Source organism: Chiloscyllium plagiosum, unplaced genomic scaffold, assembly GCF_037043375.1.
Source record: "Chiloscyllium plagiosum isolate Xiang-an unplaced genomic scaffold, Cpla_swu_hap1 HiC_scaffold_24, whole genome shotgun sequence".
NCBI lineage: Eukaryota > Metazoa > Chordata > Chondrichthyes > Orectolobiformes > Hemiscylliidae > Chiloscyllium > Chiloscyllium plagiosum.
Genome location: NW_028270162.1, coordinates 59,721,861 through 59,745,072, shown reverse-complemented (window position 1 = coordinate 59,745,072; position 23,212 = coordinate 59,721,861). Strand labels below are relative to the sequence as shown.

At 45.6% G+C, this 23,212-nt stretch overlaps 1 protein-coding gene across 3 annotated transcripts in view; it reads right to left on the bottom strand.

Annotated features, from left to right (window-relative positions):
- Positions 1 to 3,413: 3,413 nt before the first annotated feature.
- LOC122562861 (serine/threonine-protein phosphatase 4 catalytic subunit) overlaps positions 3,414 to 23,212 on the bottom strand; it is a 41,375-nt gene continuing 21,576 nt past the window's right edge. For all 3 annotated transcript variants that reach the window (XM_088000239.1, XM_088000237.1, XM_088000238.1), the window contains 6 exons: positions 21,678 to 21,728; positions 19,945 to 20,046; positions 12,495 to 12,668; positions 10,357 to 10,483; positions 6,202 to 6,391; positions 3,414 to 3,788 (listed from right to left, as the gene is read on the bottom strand). In XM_088000239.1, coding sequence (XP_087856365.1) covers positions 3,659 to 3,788; positions 6,202 to 6,391; positions 10,357 to 10,483; positions 12,495 to 12,668; positions 19,945 to 20,010 — 687 coding nt within the window. In that variant the 5' untranslated portion in view covers positions 20,011 to 20,046; positions 21,678 to 21,728 and the 3' untranslated portion in view covers positions 3,414 to 3,658. The remainder of the gene's footprint in view (positions 3,789 to 6,201; positions 6,392 to 10,356; positions 10,484 to 12,494; positions 12,669 to 19,944; positions 20,047 to 21,677; positions 21,729 to 23,212) is intronic.

Genomic DNA, 23,212 nt, shown 5'->3' with positions numbered 1-23,212 from the left:
ACACACACACAGACACACACACAGACACACACACAGACACACACACAGACACACACACAGACACACACACAGACACACACACAGACACACACACAGACACACACACAGACACACACAGACACCCCAGGTGGGCAATTAAGAACCAGAAGACCATTGTGGGGTCAAGGATCCTCCCTCAGAACACAGACTCTCAAAAAAATAAGTTACCAGGAGCTTTCCACTGTAATGGGGCTGCTACTTTTGACAAAATATCAACTCATCGTTCATTACTTTCTTTGGAGGAAGTGACTGAAACTAACAGGATAAGGCTGGTCAACTTGGATGAGAGAAGGGAGCCTCATCGGTGTCAATGTTGATTGAAGGTGCCATTTCAGATTGACATGCCCGTGCCAACAGTGAGACAATGCTGCAGAGTCTGAAATGCTGCTTTTTTCCAATCCCTCCCCATCCACAGATAAAACCAAAAGTAAACACATGAACAGAAACAAGATTTCATTGTCATTGCTCAATAAACTGGGAAACTCCCCTCCCCAGGACCCTGGTTAATAATTCTCTTCAAAAGTTAACTCATTATTTCTTCAAATACTGTGAAGGCACTCCAAAGACAATTCATGAGAATGCAAAACACTTTGGGAAATCAAGTGTGTGATAGATTCCACACTGACTGAATGACTGGGGTATATTGCAATGATTGGGGACAGTGCAAGATCAGTTTTACAGCAGTGATTGAATACACCTTTGAAACAGATTGTCACAATATTAAAACTTTATTTAAAACAGTCTTGCTAAATCACAGACTGATTTAACAAAAGCTTACCCAGCAACTTCCAGTGGCTCAACAGATCTGACCAAATACAAAATGAGGCCTGTTTGTATTTGCCCAGGATCCTGGCTCTATATGGTACAGACATCCAGCATGTTGAATAGAAGTAAAATATCACATTTAGAAACAGAATACAAGTTCTTACAAAAATAACAGCATCTTCCCCCTTTGGAAAAACTGCTAATTTATGCAAAATTCTTCAAATGGATTAAAAAACTAAAAATTTTGGCCACTTCTGGAAAATGCTTCACTTGCGACTCCCATTAGGAATTCGAACTGATCTGCTTCACATTGTCAAGTTCATAGACAGCTTTTAATGAAGGGACGATAACCTCCAGCTGGGGCCACACACCCTATCACAGGCACAGCTTACACTTTCACCTCTGGGCTTGCTCCCAGCGCAACAAGATAACTGGTCAGGGGCAGTCTGACAGGGCCAGTATTATGGGATGTGCATTTAGCCATACAGCTGTGCTGGTCAGCCCAGCCGGAGGGGGAAAATGTGCTCACCCAGCATTCACTCCCTCTGGAAGGGGGTCACTGAATGACAATCAGGAATCCTGGCCAATTCTATCCTCCTTACTCCAGATCCCCACAGCCAATTGCAATCTCCAGCCTGAACACAATATGTAGATCCAATGAAGTCAGACAGAAGCGACACTGAGTGTTCAGTTGGTAGCTGTTTGAGGTAATGCCTGCAGTTCAGCAGTAGCTATTATCCACCCCATCTCCCTCAGAGCGACACTCTCCCCTCCTGGGCCTGGTCGGAATTGTTCTTCCCAACCTATAGCATCTGGAAATGAAGGGCTTTCAGTGAATACGTCAGACACTTCGGTCTTTCTGTTCAGTCCTAAGCTGTCACATCAACAGATCCAAGTCTGAAATACAGATAAGTGATGGTTACTTAAACTCCCCCTAGATTTTCATGGGGGAGGGGTAGAGATGTGTGCGCAAGAGAGCCAGTGAGAACAAAGCATGTAAGAACGAAGGTGTGAACGAAGTGGGTCAGTGCACGAGGGAGTGTCAGAGACAGAGACAGAAGTGAAGCTGGTGAAGGGCAGCTGTGGAAGGGCTCACATTTAATGAGCTTTGCAAGCCACATCCAGCTGTATAGCTCAGATGATGCTGGAGATGAAAAAACTGCAAGAGCTTAGGATGCTTTGGTCAGTCTCTGATCAGTGCAGCACAGCTTCCTGTCCTCACGTTCCCAAGTTGTGAAATTCTTCAAGTAACAGCATTCAGGTTCAAATCTTGTCTGCATTTCGTTCAGTGACAAACAGCAGTAGCTCAAGTTGTCTTACCAGAGGACACAGCTCAGGAGCTGCACAGGGCAGTGATGGAGTTCAAACACATTTCAATAGTTTGGGTTAGGAGGTCAAAATGATTGGATACAGAATAATTCTGATTGGAAGGGTTATTTCTGGGCAGCTCGGTTCCTGTTTGGCTAGTTTCTGGACACACAATTTCAGATTGGGAACTGGGTTTGCTGTCGAATGTAGCTTTAAGGGCGAAGGGGGAACAGGTGTGCTGATACGATGCATGGTTTTACCTAGTGACAAACCAGCAATGTCCTGACCCAGCCTAGAGGAAGATCCTCTCTGGCTGCTGCCTGACGCCTACTCAAGCCCCTGTATGAAGCTGTATCAGGCAAACTGACTGCTCGTTAAGTCTGCCCCTCTCCTTCCCTCCAGCAAGGTTGATCGACTCAGTGTGGCTTTCCAGGCAATGGAAGCATTCTCGGAGGTCATACCCCTCACCAGGACAAGAGTTTCAGCACTAACCAGCAGGGTCCAAACTGGAGCTGCACCTGGTTTCCACACAGACAGACAGTCACTAGCATCCTGGTCTCTGCAGGAAGTAACCAGGCCATCAGATTGCGGGGCACCAGTCTCAAACATTTTGTGCTTTAAATGCACCAGATGCAACTGGCCTTTTCCCCATGGCAGGTTGGGCTAGGCTTGACCAGTCAGAACTGGTGTACAACGCACATGATGTACAACAGGGGGGGGGGGGGGGGGGCAGCATCACCACACATCATGCCAGGCTGCAGAGGGAGAAATGTCTGATCAGGGTCAAATCACAGGCAGCCTCAGGTGACACGATGCCACCTGACCCCTGCAGACAGTTTTGTACAAAATCCAAAACTCTTCCATCACCATCAAACCAGGTGGAATCACAACACAAGCACATTAAGACCCCATGAGACTTCCCTACCCAGTTAAACAATTTCAGGCAGGCATTTCTGGACAAGGTTTAGCTACTGTTATTGTTAAAACTGGTTAGTCCTGACTGTAAAAATAAAACTCAGTTATTAATATCACGTGTACACACATTGGGGGAGGCAGGGGTAAAAATTCTAGGATCGTGGCACACAAAGAAATTCTCTTAGTGACTTTTTTTTTTAAAAAATGAAATCTTAAAAATTCTTGGTAACAAAAAGTGCCAATTCTGTTTTTATCCCAGCTGAACACATCCTTTCCACAGCACTGCTGTCAGCTCGAAGAGGCATACACATTCTTCAGGGAATAAAATAAAAAGGACCATTCACAGGGGGGAGGAGGGGGGGGGGGGGGGAGGGGGAGGAGGGGGGGGGGGGGGGGGGGGGCGGGGAGGAAGAGCTCGAGCTCACTGCTGTCCCATACAGATATGGCAATCCTTCAGAGTCAGGTTGGCGAGTGCATGCCTTCAGGAATGTACGTAGAGTTTGAAAATACCATACACTTTCGTCGCCCTTCCCTCCACAGAATTCTTCGGCAGGCTCAGGGTTTATACAGAGGTTTCAGGCAGAGGTTTGGAATGGGTGGAGGTGGGGGTGGTGAGAGGAGGGGCCGTCCTTCAGAGGAAGTAGTCAGCAACTGTCTTTTTGGCCGACACCCCTCGCGATTCTTGAGGGGCAGCTTCAAAAATTGTAAATTCCTTCTCCAAATGTTCGTCCAATTCAAGTATGGCTGCGACGTTTCCACACCTGGGCAAACACAGGGGGCAAGATTCAAATCAGACACCGAGCAGTCAGGGAAATAGAACACTACAGGATGTTCAATGTTAAACACTTCATGGACTGTTCATTGAGCTCACAGTATGGTGTACTTGCTCGCTCTGAAGCTACATACAGAAATATACAGGGCAAAAGTGAGGACTGCAGATGCTGGAAATCAGAGTTGAGATCAGAGTGGTGCTGGAAAAGCACAGCAGGCCAGGCATAATCAGAGGAGCAGGAAAATCGATGTTTCGGGCAGAAGGGCTTTTGCCCGAACTGTCAATTTTCCTGCTCCTCAGATGCTGCCTGGCCTGCTGTGCTTTACCAGCACCACTCTGATCTAGAAATATACAGGAGTCTGCTCTTCACAGGTGGAGAAAAACATACCCTGTTTCAACTTAAGTTAATGAGTGACACCCATTTTTAGCTCGTTCCTCAGGGCAATGCCTTGACCAGAGTCCTTGTTTTAAGTTTAAATTAAGATTGGCAGTTAACTGTCAGCCCTCATTAACTGATGCATTCACCAATGGCAACATCTCTACAATGCAACATTCAATTGCCAACTAATCAGCACTTGCCTCAGTACAAACATGTCAGTTTTTCTCCTTAAAGAGAGCTGTCCTGGTGTGTACAAAAGCTTTGATAAACGTCTGTTTTTCTTCAACACAGAGATTCTGGACTGCAACATAACTTAGCACTCTACTTAACTGGTGATAGACTTCTGGTTTTCTAGCTTCTGAATCAGGAGAATCTACTCTCAGACTTAAAGTGACACTGAACTAGTTATTCTTAGCAGTAAGTGGTTAAAGAGGTAGGGATAACAAAACCAAAAAAAGACAAGTATATAAAAACAACATAGCACAAATGCTGGTGAATGGAAGAGATAGAAAGGACATCGGATGATAGATCAGATGATAGTAAGAGCAAAGGCACAGTGACAAGTAACTCTGCAAGAGATATTAAAATCAAAGGGTAAGTTTTGCAACTGTATTCAGGATGAAACGTCACTCGTGGGTAATAAGTATTTAAAAACTGAATGGTGAGGTTGTCAAATAAATAAGGAAAATGACAGACAATGAAAACTTAGCATTTGTACTTAGAGCACAGGAAGGGGGAAACATGCTGGACTTTGAGATAACCCCTAAACATTGGATCATTGACTGGAACTCACCAAAATTAACACAAGCAAAGATAAAAGTGACACTGAGGAGTGACAATTCCCCAAGATGGATTCCACCTCTGGGTTTAAGAGATGAACAGGAAGGAACATTGCTAACTGCACTAACTATAATCTTTCTTTCAATTCTGTAACTGTTCAGTTAGTTTTGAAAACTGCACGTGTCACTCTGCTATTTAACAATAGGGAGGAGGAAAATCAGATAACTAAGGACCAGTTAGTTTAACATCAGTTACTGGAATAAGACTGGAGTTTCTAACTGAGGATAGAGTGACTTAAAAACTCAGAGACAGCCAGTGTGGATTTGTAAACCAGTACGTCAAAGCCAATGAACCTGACTGCACCTCTCCAGGCAGTAGACAGGACCAGTAGCTCAGGTGTGCCTGTCCGGGATGGGGGTAGGGTGAGGTGCGATTACTGATCAGTATGTGCTCTACGAAACTGATGCTTCCAATGTTGCTCGCTGGCTGGGTCAAGGAACACTGAACAGTGCTGGTGGACAATCAGCCAAAGGATATGGGTTCCAACATACCTTCACCCATTCCTTTCTCAAAATACTATCCAGCTGGCCTTATAGCTTGATCCCATTGTTTCAAAGTGTTTCAAAGTGTTTCAACTTCCCTTTGTCCCTTCTGACTGATAACTCCATATCCCCAATGAAGATCAACCTTTTGCAAATCACATCAGTGGGTTAATTACTTTCAGACTCCTCTTACCCAGGGGTACAAAGAACTGTTGGCATGTAGTCACCAGGGCAATGAAGGAATCGCAGACTAAATTTACACACAAAGGTCCCAAAAGCAATAGGACCATGTTAGTTGAGGGATAAAGTTTGGCCAGACCAAAAATATGTTGCTGGAAAAGCGCAGCAGGTCAGGCAGCATCAAAGGAGCAGGAGAATCGACGTTTCGGCAGAGGGCTGCCCTGCTCATCAAAGACTGACAAGGGAACGCAGACAGCTACACGAGGGGGTTTGACGGAGCTTCAATTTAACATCCCATTTGAAAGACGATATCCAAATGCAGCCTTTGCTGTGGGTGCACAGTAGAACAGTACCCTACTCGACACTGAAATAACCTCACGAGCAGGGAAATCAATAAATGGAAGCAGTTTCTGTTTTGTTCCAGCAGGCAGCCAGTGCCTGTTGAATTGTTTTATTAAAACTATAATCCAGAGAAGAGGAAACCATCAGACACACGAACCGTGTACTTAGTGAGCACTCACCTGTAGCAGTAATTGGGGGCTGACCAAACAGTTAGCACGGTCTCATTGAAGTGCCACTTATAACCCTCCATCACCAGCTGGTGGGCACGGCAAATCAGATCTATGCTGTTGGCAGCATTGAAGTGGGCAACAACATCACTGCCAAAGAGGTAGCCAGCTCCTCGAGGACTGATGCCCCAGCCGGTGGTATCTGAAAAAAAAACGTAAGACAAAGATCAGCTGTCAGCTTGAAGATTCAAACAAAGGCAAGGCTATGCCCAAGGCTGGTCAAAGAGAAATACTGGTTTAAAGGCTGCAATGACCATTGGCAGCACCATACCATGGCAGAATGCCCAGTTCACTGCCATGTGACATGGTAGCATCTTTGAACTAGAAACATAGAAAGACAGTCTCTGTAGGAAACTTAGGAGAAACTTCATTACCCACAGAGTTTGAGGATGTGTAACTTGCTACAACATGGAGCAGTTCAATGAAGAGCATGGATGGACAGGAGGCCAAGTGCAAAAAGGGGAAAGGAGTAGCAGACAATGGTGATAGAGTGTGGTGGTGTCAGGAGGTTTGTGCAGAGTCCCAATGCTGTTAATTCTGTGCAATACCAAACAAAATAACAGCAGTACAGAAGTCTGCTTTCTCACCCTCAACCCACCCAGCACCATCACATGGACTGACTGAAACAATTTTCAAAGAGAGTTGATCAGTTGCTGTTTACACGTGGGATTGAGCAGAGGACCTGCCCATGTTGCTTGGTCATGGCATGTCCTTCAGTGACAGAGCAGGATTCAGAGAGGCCTTACAGCCTCCCCAGGAGGGGCTGGGGACTGGTTTGTCACAATTAGGTAATGAGTGTGATCGGAAGCTGACAGCAGGCTCCTTTAAGAGTCCATCAATAGGCAGTAGCCTCAAAAATACATCCACTGTGCACACTTTGTGCATGTTAGTGTTCAGGATGTAATTAAACAGATGAAATCCAATGCAATTGAGTATAAACCCTTAAAGCAGGCAGGAAAATCAAGGATGAAACTGAAAAGTAGGAATCTTTAGACTCTGCTGCTCTCTATTGGTTAACCTGTTTAGCATAATCAAGATTCGGAGATGCCGGTGTTGGACTGGGGTGTACAAAGTTAAAAATCACACAACACCAGGTTATAGTCCAACAGGTTTAATTGGAAGCACACTAGCTTTCCGAGCGACGCTCCTTCATCAGGTGATAGTCAATACAGCCAATTAAAATGTTGAAGTACAAATTGTGGAATGGTGGTCAGGAACTGGTGATCAAACTGTCCACAGTACCGGCCACCCTCCCGACCTGGTTTACAAAGCCAGAAAGGACAAACATTACCACTTGCTCTGCCCTGCTGTCAAGGGTTGGAATGAGAGACTAAACTACTGAACCATGAACTGATTAACATTACCTTGATGGATGCTGCCCAACCTATCGTGCAGGTCAAGTGTCTGTCCCTTCATTGATCAGGAGGCAAGTGACCTCAGCAAGGCAGATACATGGGCATTCAGGCAGACACCTGGCAGATACACCTTAACATGGGGAAGTACGGAGTGTTGCATATTTGACAGAAACAAGGACGAGAAGTACACACACGATGGAAAGATGCTGGCAAGTGTAGTTCAACAGAGAACCCCCAAGGTCAAGTCCATAATTTGACCAGAGTAGATATGAAAATGTGTTGCTGGAAAAGCGCAGGTCAGGCAGCATCCAGGGAACAGGAGAATCGACGTTTTGGGCATAAGCCTGAAGAAGGGCTTATGCCCGAAACGTCGATTCTCCTGTTCCCTGGATGCTGCCTGACCTGCTGCGCTTTTCCAGCAACACATTTTCAGCTCTGATCGCCAGCATCTGCAGTCCTCACTTTCTCCCCAGAGTAGATATGGTCATGAGCACAAGCAAATCAGACTAATTTAGTTTAGATTAGATTAGATTCCCTACAGTGTGGAAACAGGCCCTTTGGCCCAACAAGTCCACACTGACCCTCCGAAGAGTAACCCAGTCCCATTTCTCCGACTAATGCACCCAACACCTCAGTCAGGGAGAGTTAAATGAAGAGTCTGTTTCTGTGCTGTATGACTCTCTAATTTCATTTTAATTACAGTTTTTTTTTAAAAAGTTCATTCACCAGATGTGGACATCACTGGCTAGGTAGCATTTATTGCCCATCCTTAATTGCCCAGAGAGCAGTTGAGGATCAACCACATTGCTGTGGGGCTGGTGTTACAGGGGCCAGACTAGGTAAGGATGGGAGATTGCCTTCCCTAAAGGGTACTGCTGAATCAGAGGAGTTTTTCTAACAATTGGTTTAATTTGAAAAGATCCTGGATTTTGTTTTAGCACAATTTGAATTCCAAATCTGCCACGACAGGATTGTAACCTGGGTCTCTGGATTAATAGTATTCTAGCGATAGTATACGAGGCCATCACTTCCCCTTTAAAAACTGAAGAATTGGGATGATAAGAACTTTGGTCACAGCACAATTGATTGAAAACTTTGTTTTAGAGAGGGTCATGGTCTGTTTTCACTGTAAACTCTCCAAGGTGATAGCAAGAGTGGGGAAAGTTTAGTAATGAGGGGGATAGGGTTAGTGATAGAGAGGCAGAGTTGAAGCACAAGAGCGTGGGTGAAAGTTTTGGTTTAAATATTGTGGGAACCATTGTAATCAAGCCAAAGGGCAAGTCTATTTCCTCTTGCTGGAAGTTAGCAAGAAACAATGTTAACCTGGTATTCAGAGTAGGGTGGGGGGGGGTTCCTACAACTCCAGTGAAACACAGGGCAGCTGCAGCATGAGCCGTTTTACTCCAGGGAGTGATTGAACTAAAGACCGCAGCATTTTTTCCAAGGGAGCATTGGGCAGGTGTTTGAAACAACAGAATGAACTATACATGGGAAATGGATAGAAGATGGGAAGCAGAATGGTTTTGGATTTGCTCTCAAAGATCCTTCAGAAGGTTGTGTACATGGTTAGGCAATAGAAGACTGGAGACTGTGAAGACAGGAAACAGAGTGGGTACAGTTCCAGACAGCTGCACGTGCGCTCGCCAGACCCACAGACCCACAGACCCACAGACCCACAGACCCACAGACAGACACAGACACAGACACACAGACACAGACACACAGACACAGACACACAGACACAGACACACAGACAGACACACAGACACAGACACACAGACAGACACACAGACAGACACACAGACAGACACACAGACAGACACACAGACAGACACACAGACAGACACACAGACAGACACACAGACAGACACACAGACAGACACACAGACAGACACACAGACAGACACACAGACAGACACACAGACAGACACACAGACAGACACACAGACAGACACACAGACAGACACACAGACAGACACACAGACAGACACACAGACAGACACACAGACAGACACACAGACAGACACACAGACAGACACACAGACAGACACACAGACAGACACACAGACAGACACACAGACAGACACACAGACAGACACACAGACAGACACACAGACAGACACACAGACAGACACACAGACAGACACACAGACAGACACACAGACAGACACACAGACAGACACACAGACAGACACACAGACAGACACACAGACAGACACACAGACAGACACACAGACAGACACACAGACAGACACACAGACAGACACACAGACAGACACACAGACAGACACACAGACAGACACACAGACAGACACACAGACAGACACACAGACAGACACACAGACAGACACACACAGGAATCAGACAGGACTGGGGGAAAGAGGGTCACTGATGGGGAGATGGGATGCAGGATGGATATCTCCTTCTCAGTCCCCACCTCACATGGACACAATTTACCTGGAGAGATCAGCAGCTTCCTGCCTCACCTCACATTACCAATATGATCAAAATAGACAGGAAGAGAACTTAAAAATTAATTTCGGCTTGAGCGCCCATTTACATTCCAATGACCCTGGCTCAGGAAAGGCTATGCACTCGAGAGAGAGGGTCGAATCAGACAATGAATAGCCTCATTTAGACTCAACTCCATGGCCGTTTGGTGGCTCTGTAACCGACCAGTAAGTACTCACTTTCAAGGGCAGCTGGGGTAAAACTAACTTTAACTTTATCGAAAAGCATTTCCAGGATTTACCTTCTGGGTCAGACCAGAGGAGATCACACATTGGACCATCATGGGGCACCTCCTGCTTCCTGTCAATTGTTCTGATCTGATCCAGAGTCTGGATAGATGGAGAGAGGCCACCATGAACACAGAAGATCTACAAGAGATGACAAGAAAATACATTGCTTAAAAGTGAAAGTAAACATTGAGTGATTAATTTAGTTTTCAGTCAATCTACTTAAACCTGGTAGGACATGGGGGTGTATAGCGTTGGCTGTGTGTAGAAATGGAGCATCTCAGGCCCACTCTATCATTCACCTGACCCATTTCTCTCACTCAGGGCATGAGGAGGAGTCAGAATACAGGGCTGGGTACATGGTGCAACAATAACGTCATCTCTCAATGTGGGCAAAACTAAAGAACCAATCATTGACTTCAGAGAGAGAGAGAGAGAGAGGAGGAGAATACCACCCCCAGCCCCTTCTAAATTAATGGACTGGGAGTTGAGAGGCTTGCCTGTGTCAAGATTTTCGAACTGGCGACCGATTCTGGACTTCCCACGTAGATGTGACAGTCAAGGCGGCACAACAAGGTCTCTTCTTCTTCAGGAGGCTCAGGAAGTTGGGCATGGTCAGAAGGACACTAACAGCTTTTACAGATGCACCATTGAGAGCATATTATCTGAGGGCATAATGGCTTGGTGGGGCAACTGCTCTGCCCAGCACCGTAAGAAACTACATTCCAGACCATCATGGTGGCCAACCTTCCAAACGTGGACTCCATTTACACGGCTCATTGTCTTTGGCAGCGTTTCGGCAGCAAAGACCCTTGCACCCTGGTAATGGTCTCCTACAACTTCTCCCACAGGCAGGAGATACAGAAGCTTGAACACAAGTACCAACAGGTTTAAGAACAGCTTCTTCCCTGCCAGTATTAGACTGATGAGTGGAGTCTAATTTCAAATGATGTTGATGTTGCTGAGCGCACGTCCTCTGCAGTGTAACCTGCATGCCTTACTCTACGTTTGTTTCCACCCTATGATCTGTATCTCCTTGTTTACTATGATCTGCCTGTACTGTTCACAAACAAAGCTTTTCACTGTATTTCGGATTTGGAGATTCCGATGTTGGACTGGGGTGGACAAAGTTAAAAATGACAACACCACAGGTTATAGTCCAACAGGTTTAATTGGAAGCACTAGCTTTCGGAACACTGCTCCTTCATCTCCGGAAGCTAGTGCTTCCGATTAAACCTGTTGGACTATAACCTGGCGTTGAGAGATTTTTTTTTATAAACACTGTACTTAGGTACACATGACAATACATCAAACTAAATTGTGTCATGCACTGAGGGTCCAGAGGAGTGTGATAAAAAGATGGATGGGATTACAAAGGGGAGTTTCAGAGCAAGGTTGAGCTGGGCCAAGCACCAGATCCTACACACAGCCCTGGTCAGGAGAACTGAGGGGTACAAGATAGGGCAAAGATAAAGTGGAGAGGTAGAGGAGACTGGACACTGAGCTGAAAGAGGGAAGGGATTTTCAAATTAATCTACTGGAGACAGAATGGAACCAGTGTCTCGGGTATTAAAGGTGAGAGTTAACGGAGAGGTCAGAAGCAAGAGTATGGCACGTTGTTCACTTTGAAGTGAGGTGAGGCGCCCCTGGGGGTGTTGGGAAAAGGGATATTGGACAGATCAAATCTCAAGGTCACAAGAGAGGATGGAAAAGCATACGAAAGAGTTGATGCTACTGGATGCCTATGCACATGTCAATGAACAGTAGGTCACCTCTTCACATTGGCTGCCAGACCAGCTGAGTTTATCCAGTCCTCTCTGTTCGTACTTCAGTGTGTCATTACTTTCCAAGCAGACAATAGCACATCACAGACAGCAGCAAATTCACTCGAGACCTTGGAGGTTCAATAATTTGGTACCTAACCATCAAATATATGTGCTCACAATTCTGATAACCTACTTACACCTACGTTATCCAAGGCTCACAACTCAGACCAGACCAGTTCATTTCTGCCGTCAGATACCCCAGTTTGCAATCCCTTCAGAACTTTAACTCAGAGGATCATCCTGATCACTCCCATTCTATGATGAAAATGATAGGGAGACAGAAACACACGATAAACAAATTGAACACAACGTCTTTCATGGGTTACCTTTCCATCCACAACAGCAGAGAGACTAAGGTAGTCGAAGATCTCCGTACAGTACCTCCACACTGTAATCGATCCATATTTACGCAGACACTCATCATAGAAGCCATAGACCTGAGTAATCTGCCGGCTTTCGTGGTTACCCCGGATCAACGTGATCCTGTCCGGATAGCGAACCTGTCACAGAGAGAGCCAGCTTAGCCAAGAGAAATGAAAAGGGAAGGGTTTCTTTTGGAGCGAGATCATTTTTGCAGCAGCAGGACGGTGAGAGTGAGGACCGGGGGCTGCTGGGAAGGTAAATTAATCCTTTATCTCGTGAATAGGTGGAGAGCACACTCAGCAGGAGTGGACACAGGACGGCAGGGTAAGTGAGGTAATATATTTGGATGGTTACTTTATCCAAAACACTACGAGAGCGGTGTCTCCCACCCATCCTCCTCCTCCTCCAAGCAAAAAAAAAGGTTCTGTGCACGGATTCAGTAAGGTTTGTAATTTTCTCAATCGTCTCGTTGGGAATTCAGAACAGTGGGAATGCATGTTAGGGCAGTTGAATGTTCCTCCTGTAGAATGTGGGAGGCAAGGGTCCCCACTTGCTGACGTCATCTGCGGCAAGTGCACCCAACGCCAGCTCCTCAAACTGCGTTCGTGAACTGGAGCTGGATGAACATCAGGTCATTCAGGAGACGGAGGGAATATGAGTGGAGTTACAGGGAGGTAATCTCACCTCAGGTACAGGGTTACAGTCAGGAGATGGAAAGAGAATAGGCAGACAGTGCAGGGATCTCCTGTGGCCATTCCCCTTAATAATTTTGGATACTATTGTGGGGGGCAACCAACGAGAGGAAAGCCATAGTGGCCAGGTGTCTGGCATGGAGCCTGGCTTTGTGGCTCAGAAGGGAAGGGGGAGGGGATAGAAAAGTGCTGGTGTTAGGGGGGCTCTATAGTTAGGAGGAATGGACAGGAGATTCTGTGGTCGCGAATAGGACTCCTAGAAGGTATATTGCCTCCCAGGTGCCAGAATCTGGGATGTCTCTGATCGAGTCTATAGGATTCTGAAGGGGAAGGGTGAGCAGCCAGAAGTCCTAGTGCACATTGACACCAATGACATAGCGAGGAAAAGGGGTGAGGATACACAAAGTGATTTCAGGGAGTTAGGGTGGAAGCTAAGAAGCAGGACGAGCAGAGTAGTAACCTCAGGATTACTGCCAGTGCCACGTGCTAGTGAGGTGAGGAACAGGGAGAGAGTGCAGCTAAACACATGGCTACAGGGTTGGTGCAGGAGGGAGGGCTACAGATACGTAGATCACTGCAGCACCTTCTGGCAAGGTAGGACCTGTACGTGAAGGATGGGTTGCACCTAAATTGGAGGGGCACCAATGTCCTGGGTGGGGGATTTGCTAGAGCACTTTGGGAGGGTTTAGACTAATTGGACAGGGGGATGCGAACCAGAGCCAGAGATCAGAGGAAAGGGCAGTTGTTGAATGGGTCGAAATAGAATGCAGAGAGTCTGTCAGGAAAGATACACAGTTGACAGGGCAAAGGGATGGGTTAAAGTGTGTCTGTTTCATGCAAGGAGTGTCAGGAATAAGACTGATGAACTTAGAGCATGGATCAGTACTTGGAAATATGATGTTGTGGCCATAATGGAGACACTGATTTCACAGGGAGAGGAATGGTTGCTGGATGTTCCAGGGTTTAGATCTTTTAAAAAGAACAGGGAGAGGGGTAAAAGAGGGAGAGAGAGTAGCATTGTTAGTTAGAGAGTGCATCACAGCTGCAGAAAAGGGGCTTGTTGAAGAGGGCTTGTCTACTGAGTCAGTGTGGGTGGAAGTCAGTAACAAAAGGGGCAGTCACTTTATTGGGTGCTTTTATAGATTCCCCCCCCAATAGCAGCAGAGAGATGGAAGAACAGATTGGACCAATCTTGGAAAGGTGCAGATGTAACAGAGTTTGTGTTATGGGTGACTTCAACTTCCCCAATATTGATGGGAACCTCCTCAGTGCAGATGGTCTGGATGGAGCCGATTTTGTCAGGTGTTTCCAAGAAGGATTCCTGACTCAATATGTAGATAGGCCGAGTAGGGGGAGGCCATATTGGATTTGGTGCTCGGCAATGAGCCAGGCCAGGTGTCGGACCTCTCGGTTGGAAAGCATTTTGGTGACAGTGACCACAACTGTCTCACCTTGACCACAACCATGGAGAGGGATGGGAACAGACAGTATGGGAAGGTATTTAATTGGGAAAGGGGAAATTATACTGCTATTAGACAGGAGCTGTGGAGTATAAATTGGGAACAATTGTTCTACAGGAAAGGCACAACAAATGTTTAAGGAGCACTTGTGGCGAGTGTTGGATAACTTTGTCCCACTGAGAAAAGCAAGGAATGGTAAGGTGAAGGAGCCTTAGATGACAAGAGGAAGCTTACTTAAGGTTGAGGTAGCAAGGCTCTGGTACAGATTTAGAGGATTACAGGGTAGCTAGGAAAGAACCCAAAAATGGACTGAGGAGAGCTAGGAGGGGGCACGAAAAAGGCTTGGCAGGAAGGATTAGGGAAAAACCAAAGGAGTTCTACACATACATGACGAAGAGAATGATTAGAGACAGGGTAGGGCCCATCAGGGATAGTGGAGGGAAGCTGTGCCTGGAGTCTGAAGAGGTCGGGGAGGCCCTAAATGAGTTTTTTTGCTTCAGTATTGACTAGAGAGAGGGACCTTGTTGATAGTGAGAACACCGTGGACCAGGTTAATAGGCTTGAACAGATTGATATTAAAGGAAGTGGATGTGCTGGGAATTCTGGGAAGCATCAAGATAGATAAATCCCCAGGGCCAAGCTAGATATATCCAAGGTTACCACAGGAAGTGAGGAATGAGATTGCTGCGTCTCTGGTGATGATCTTTGCATCCTCAGTCTCCACGGGAGTACTACTGGATGATTGAAGGGAGGAAAATGTTGCTCCTCTGTTCAAGACAGAGAATAGGGAAACCCCTGGGAATTACACACCAGTCAGTCTTATGTCTGTGGTAAGCAAGGTACTGGAAAGGATTCTGAGATAGGATTTATGATATTTGAAAAAAAAGTTTGATTAAAAGATAGTCAGCATGATTTTGAGGGGGACAGGTCATACTTCACAAGTCTTGAGTTCTTTGAGGTTGTGACAAGACAAGTTGACAAAGTTCGAGCAGTGGATGTGGTGTATATGGATTTCAGTACAGCATTTGATCCATATGGTAGGTGCATTGAGAGTGAGGAGGTATGGGATACAGGGAAATTTAGCTGTCGGAATACAGAATTGGCTGGCTGAAAGACGACAGTGAATAGTAGTGGATGAAAAATATTTCACCTGGAGGTCAGTGACCAGTGGTGTCCCGCAAGAATCTGTTCTTAGGCCTCTGTGCTTTACAATTCTTCTAAATTACTTGGATGAAGTAGTGGGAGGGTGGGTTAGAAAGTTTGCCGATGACACAAAGGTCGGTGGTGTTGGAGCTCGTGACGAGGGCTGTTGCAGACTACAACATGACATTGACAGACTGGACTGAGAAGTGGCAGATGGAGTTCAACCTGGATAAGTGTGAAGTGATTCATTTAGGAAGGTTGATTTTGAATGCTGAATATAGGGTTAAAGACAGGATTATTGGCAGTGAGGATGAACAGTGGGATCTTGGGGTCCACGTACATAAAACCCCCGAAGTTGCCACCCAAGTTGATAGGGTTGTTAAAAAGGCCTTCATTAGCAGGGGGATTGAGTTTAAGAACCGCAAGGTTTTGCTGCAGCTTTACAAAACCCTGGTTAGACCACACTTGGAATATAGTGTCCAGTTCTGGTCGCCTCATTATAGGAAAGATGTGGAAACTCTAGAGAGGGTCCAGAGGAGATTTACCAGGATGCTGCCTGAACTGGAGGGTTTAGCTTATGAAGAAAGGTTAAGTGAGCCAGGGCTTTTCACACTGGAGAGAAGGAAGAGAGGTGACTTGATAGAGGTGTCCAAAGTAATGAGAGGCAGAGATAGAGTAGAGATGCCAGAGACTTTTCCCCAGGACAGAAATGGCTGTCAAGAGGGGTCATAATTTTAAGCTGATTGGAGAAAGATATAGGGGAGATGTCAGAGGTAGGTTCGTTATGCAAATGTGTGGTGGGTACGTGGAATACACTGCTAGAGGTGGGAGTAGCGTCAGAGACATTAGGGACATTTAAGTGCCTGCTGGACCAAGTACATGGACAGCAGTAAATTAAGGGGTGTGTAGATTAGGTTGATCTTAGATACAACATCGTGGGCCTGTGCTGTACTGTTCTACCTTCTAACTGGTTATGTCTCTGGATCAACAATCCCGAGGTTGGGTGGTTGACATCTTATGGCTAACTGAGAAACAAGGTAATAATTTTGATCACATGCCAATTGAGTAGGACAGCTCCCTCACCATCTTACATTTGATTCTAAATGATGAAGGGCATTTGAGTAATTAAAAAGATGGCTCTGAACGTTCCCATCCTCAGAAGACAAGGCTGAAGTCATCGCAAAGGTCTGCAGTTAAAATTATCACCTGGATGATTCTCTTCAGCGTCTGTGGGAGATGCCCATTGTCACAGATACAAGTGTCCATTCAACATTGTTCACTTCACTACTGGCTGAAGGCAGTGGGCACAGTGAGATTCACTGGTCATGGCAACAATCTAACAGCAAGGACGGTCTGTACAGCAGAGCTATCCACTGTCTGAGTCATATTACAACTGCGCAGCAACGTCACTGGCACCTACCCAATGAGGAAGGTTTCTCAGTTACCAAAAAAGGTGTAATAAATCTAACCTAGCTAATCAGGCTCTTTACAATTACCAATCAGGTGACAGAAGAAGCCACTAATTGTATCATTCCGCACCACTTACTCATCATTGATCATTCAGGGCACAGTACAAATACAAAACAGCATCTCACCCAGAGATGGGGAATAAGCACATGGGCGATGCCAACATCTCACCATTCCCCTCCCCAGACCCCATTTATTGGCGTCCTGACTTGGACATCCATCACCAGTTACAAGTTGCAAAGGCTGGAACTCTAGCAGCAATACTCTCAAATGTTCAGCCAAACTGCAGATTAGTCAAAAAATATTTAATTGAATAAACATGTCAAACACTGACTTTTGTTGTGATTGGACAAGACTCTGAAGTGTGAAGCTTTCAAATGTGAAGTGTCAGCAACAAGTCTGAAGAAAATGGATAGTGGTACAGAATGGACAATATCCCCGATACACAATCCACAAAACACTACAGCTCAGCAGCAGAGGCAGTATTTCACAAAGGTTAAGTGTGGAATAACAGCCAGTAATTGCACATTCGATACAACCGAACAGAGAAAGAAATGAGGTAAAAGGTATATGTTAAGGGCTGGATAAAAAGGGGTGGGCTGGTGTAGATCTGTTGCTCCTATAATATTGAAGCTAGCTTGTCTGGAGGTGTAATGACTGCACTTACTCACTTAGGCCATTAAGTGGAGCACTTTGTGCTTCCCCACTAATTTTACTTTTAACTTTGAGGCACTGAATCCATGGGCATGTTCCCTAATGTCACAGACGCCAAAGCCTTTCATTGTCTTGTACCATTAGGACAGAATGCACACGAGCAAGCCATCCAATCAGCAGGGCCATATCAAACGCTCACAACCTGTATTCAGCTCACGTTATTAAATGGACAATCGGAGTCAGAAACCTGGGATAATAAGCTCTCACTTCACACTGGGAGCTGGGACCAACTGCGACATCGCTGATCACTAGCCAAGTGGTAATTAGACAAGGGATCGACACTGTCATCTTCAGTTATTTCATTACTAAACCCACGGTACTGTCCCAGCAAGGGAACTATGATTTAAGATGCACCACAAAGACAGTGTCCAAGAGGGCTGCTTCCTAAACCTCAACACCCTCAAACCTGAGCCAGAAAACCAGTTTTTCTCTCGGCTGCTGGATTGTTGGTGACATAGTAGCAGGTTGCTAACTGCAGCCTGAATTAGTCCAGAATCAGGAAGAGGAATGCACATAGTCCAATTTTAATATGATTCGAGTTTCCCTGTCAAAAGACAACTTCAGATTCAACAGTGATAATTTTTTAAAAATCATCATTCCTAGCTTATGGGATATGGGTGGCTCAGTGGTTAGCACTGCTGCCTTACAGCTCCAGGGGCCCAGGTTCGATTCCAGCCTTGTCTGTGTGGAGTATGCATATTCCCCCAGTGTCTGCGTGAGTTTGCTTCGGGTGCTCCAGTTTCTTCTCAATCCAAACCTGTGCAGGTTAATTGGTTAAGCCACTGTGAATGAAGGGTTACAGGGACAGGGAGTGGGATTGGGTCTGGTTGGGATGTTCTTCAGAGGGGCGGTGTAAGACTCAATAGGCCAAACGGCTCTTTTCTGCTCTGTAGGGATTCTATGATTCTATGTGGACATAGACCAACATTTATTGTCCATCCCTAACTTTTTTCATGGAGCAGAGGATGCTGAGAGGGTTGAGATATATAAAATTATGAGAGGCACAGACAGGATAGATTGTGAAAATCCTTTTCCTGAGACACATCAAAGACCAAAGGGTGCAAGTTTCAGGTAAGGAATAAGTGGGTCGGAGGAGATCTGAGAAATAAAATTGTTTGAAATATGGAACATACCACCTGAGAGGGTGGCGGAGGCAAGTATTCTCAACATTTATGAAGCACTAGAAGGAGTTCTTAAAACGCTAGAGCACAGTAGACCAGGGACTAAGTATTGGTGAATGGGATTGGTGCATGTGGTCTGCACAGACATGGTGGGCTGAAGAGCCTGTTCCAATGCTGTATGACTTAACTGCGTTCGACAAGGTGGTGAGCTGCCTTCTTGAATTGCTGCAATCCTTGTGGTGTAGGAACAAGCACAAGTGCTGTTAGGAAGGAATGTGCAGCGTTGATACTAAGTGAAGGATATTATACATCTTCAATTCAGAATACAATGTCTGTCCAAGACATGGCCATTATGGGTGAGATGGCATTTTGGCAGCAGCCAGTGACCTGGAGTACAGTTACACGATATATGGAAGAAAATGAGAAGTCAGAAAGATTACAGCAAGTTAATAGAAGTAACCTGGTGAAAACGACACAAAGAGTAGTTAAAGAGTATGCACAGAACATGATCACATACAGAAATAAACTGCTAAAATTGCAGTAAGCCAACAGAAGTAGCTTGGGTGACAGAGGGGGACCCTAGTCCAGGTTCTCTATAGCAGTGCTCAGGGATGACTAGTGGAAATATCATGTGGACAAGTACAGTCTCAGCCACGATGTCCTTCAGCATCAACAACTTAGTCCAAAAACTGGCTGGCTGCTTTAAAGCAATTACCAGAGGGCAGTCTACATTCATAGGGCTTACTACTACCAGAGTTGACACTAAGCTCAAGGGGCCGAGAAAGAGAGTAAATATCAAACCCAGTTCCATCTCACCTTCAGCGCCAGTAGCAGCAAGAATGTCTCCACACTGTAGAAACCTCGGTCAACAAAATCTCCCATGAACAAATAGTTGGTCTCAGGAATGTCACCTCCAACCTGCGAGGGCAAAGTGTAGATGACAGTGTCAGTGCAGACTGTGCAAAACATGTACACGCTTAATCTCAAACTCTACAATAGCCACAATGACGACCACTCAGATCCAGAACTGGCTTGTCCATTGAAGATAGAGGGCAGTGGTGGAGGGATGTTTTTTTTAGGCTGGAGGTCCATGATTAGTGACGTTTCACAGGGATCCATTCTGGGACCTCTGCCATTTGTAGTGTTATAACTTGGAACAAAATGTAGACGGGTGGTTTCCTAAGTTTGCAGACGAAACAAAAATCAGGGCAGTTGCGGATCATGTCAAAGATTGTCAAATGACATAGCGGGATATTCAGAAATTCAGAAGAATGAGGGGCAATCTTATAGAAACAAAATTATGAAGGGAGCAGGTAAGATAGAAGTAGAGAATGTTTCCATTAGCAGGTGAAACTAGGACAAGAGGGCACAGCCTCAAGATTAGAGGGAGCAGATTTAGAACTGAATTGATAATTCCCTTGATTGTTCAAAAAAGTAAGGGATACAGTGAGAGCACAGCTAAGTGGATTGGAGGCCATGATCTTGTTGAGTGGCGGAGCAGGCTCGAAGGGCCAGATGGCCTACTCCTGCTCCTACTTATGTTCTTATGTACATGGGCAGACAAATGGCAGATGGACTATAGTCTGGGTAAGTGTGAGGAGCTGCACTTTGAGAGATCAAATGTTAAGGAAAAGTATACAGTTAATGGCAGGACCAAACAGCGCTTCTGTACAGAGGGATCTTCGGGTTTAAGCTCCTTGAAAGTGGCCACCCAAGTAGATAGGGTGGTAAAGTGGCATACAGCATGCTTATTTTTACTGGTGGGGGAACTGAGTACAAGAGTCAGGATGTCGTGTTGCAGCTTTAAAAGACTTTGGTTGGGCCACATTTAGAGAATTGTGTTCAATTCTGGTCACCACATTACAGGAAGGACGTGGAGGGTTTGGAGAAGGTGCAGAAGAGGTTTACCAGGCTGCTGTCTGGATTAGAGGGTACGACCTACAAAAGGAGTGGTGGAGGGGAGACTTGACAGAAGTCTATAAATTATGAGACACATAGATAGGGTTGACGGTCAGAATATTTTTCCCCAGAGTCAAAACATCTAATAATGGGGGGGACATGCATTTAAGGTGAGAGGAATAAAGTTCAAAGGAGATGAGAGGGGGGGGCAAATCTTTTTTTAACAGAGTGCTAAGACTCTGGAATACAACACCAGGGGCTGTGGTGGTGGCAGATACGATAGGGGCTTTTAAGGGAATGAAATGCAAAGAATGGAAGGATATGGACCAAAGGTTGACAGAAGGGATTAGTTTGGTTTGGTATCATGCTCAGCACAACACCATGAGCCCATTCCTGTGCTGTACTGTTCTATGTTCTACCTGCAAGATCCTACTGCAAAAGGTGTAGACAAGAGACAGTTACCAGCTCATGCAGGCTCACTCAGCCTGAGGCAGAGGAGAGTGAATGGATGCTCAGATACCCTGAGAGACACTGGCGGTGAGCAGGATACACACAAACTCAACACAGATGGACACAAGGCTTCAGGTATTTTTGTGTTCTTAATACAGTAACAGATAAAAATCACCACACTCAATATGTTATGAACGTACCTTAAAGAGCTCTTTGAGATCATAGAACTGCCCGTGGATGTCCCCACAAACCTGCAAGGAGAAACAACCAGCTTAGAAAATAAATGCTTCCAAACAGACTGTTTCAGGATAAACATCCAAGGGTTTTTTGCCTTCTTCATTCTTTAATGGGATATGGGCTGTGTTGGGCAAATTCAGTCCAGCCCAAGCCTAATGGCCCTTGAACTGAGTGGCTGGCTGGGTCATTTTAAGAGTCAGCCATTTGGCTTTGTCCTGGAGTCAAACGTAGGCCAGATCAGGTAAGGATGGCAGATTTCCTTCTCTAGAGATCATTAATGAATCAGATGAACTTTTATGACAACTGATGATATACACCTTCATGGTCACCGTTAGAAAATCTGGAATTGAAAACAATAACCAATTTTTAATTCCGCCAGCTGTTGTGGTGAGAGTTGAACCTGGGCCCCCACATATCCCTGGACTGTAAGTACAGTGACACTATCACACCATCCTCCCCAAAGAATCGAAACATTTCTGTCACTCAAAAAGAAACCACATTTAAAAAGGAACAAACAAAAATTGCTGAGGAGCTCAGCAAGTGTGGCTGTACTGAGGAAGGGTCACTGGATCCAAACCTCCAACTCCGATTTCCCTCCACAGATGCTGCCAGACCTGCTGAGCTTTTCCAGTATTTTCTGTTTTGTTTCAGATTTCTAGTATCCGTTGTTTCAGTTTCTATTCCACATTGAAAGGGCTGTTTATCTAGCAAGGAAGTAACTTGTTTTTTAAATTTATCGTTAAGTAGTTCTGTTTCCCTGAAAACAAATTGGGAAGAACCACAAATACTGCATGATCTCTCAAACAATAGAGGCAGCCCCAATCTGGTGGGGCTCTCAATTTCCTGAGGGAGTTGGGGAGGAACTAATATTCTTTCTGAAACTGGTTATGGGTGTACTTCACACCTCACCTTACTCGTGACTGGCAGGAGTTAGATTAAGATTCCCAATAGTAAGGTAACAGGCCCTTGGACCCAACAAGTCCACACCGACCATCCAAAGAGTGACCCACCCAGACCTATTACTCTGCATTTAAGCCTGACTAATGCACCTAACTGACACATCCCTGAACACAATGGGACAATTTAGCATGCCAATTCACTTAGCGTGCACATCTTTGGATTGTGGGAGGAAACCTGAGCACCCAGAGGGAATCCACACAGACAGTTGCCTGAGGCAGGAATCGAACCTGGGTCCCTGGCGCTGTGAGGCAGCAGTGCTAACATGAACCAGTGCTCAGAGTTGGTTTTTGAAAAGCATTGGTGTTAGGACATAGGCATGCCCCCTCACCTCCACCCAAGACCCCAAAGGGTCTTTTCACATCCAGAGATTTTCCTGCACATCCACATGCACATTTACTGTGCCCATTTCTCTTAATGAGGTCTCCTCTACATAAGGGAGGCAGGACACCAACTTGGGAAGCATTTCAGGGAATATCTCTGGGACGCACACACAACAAACAATCCCACCGCTCTGTGGCTGACCAGTTCAACACCCCCT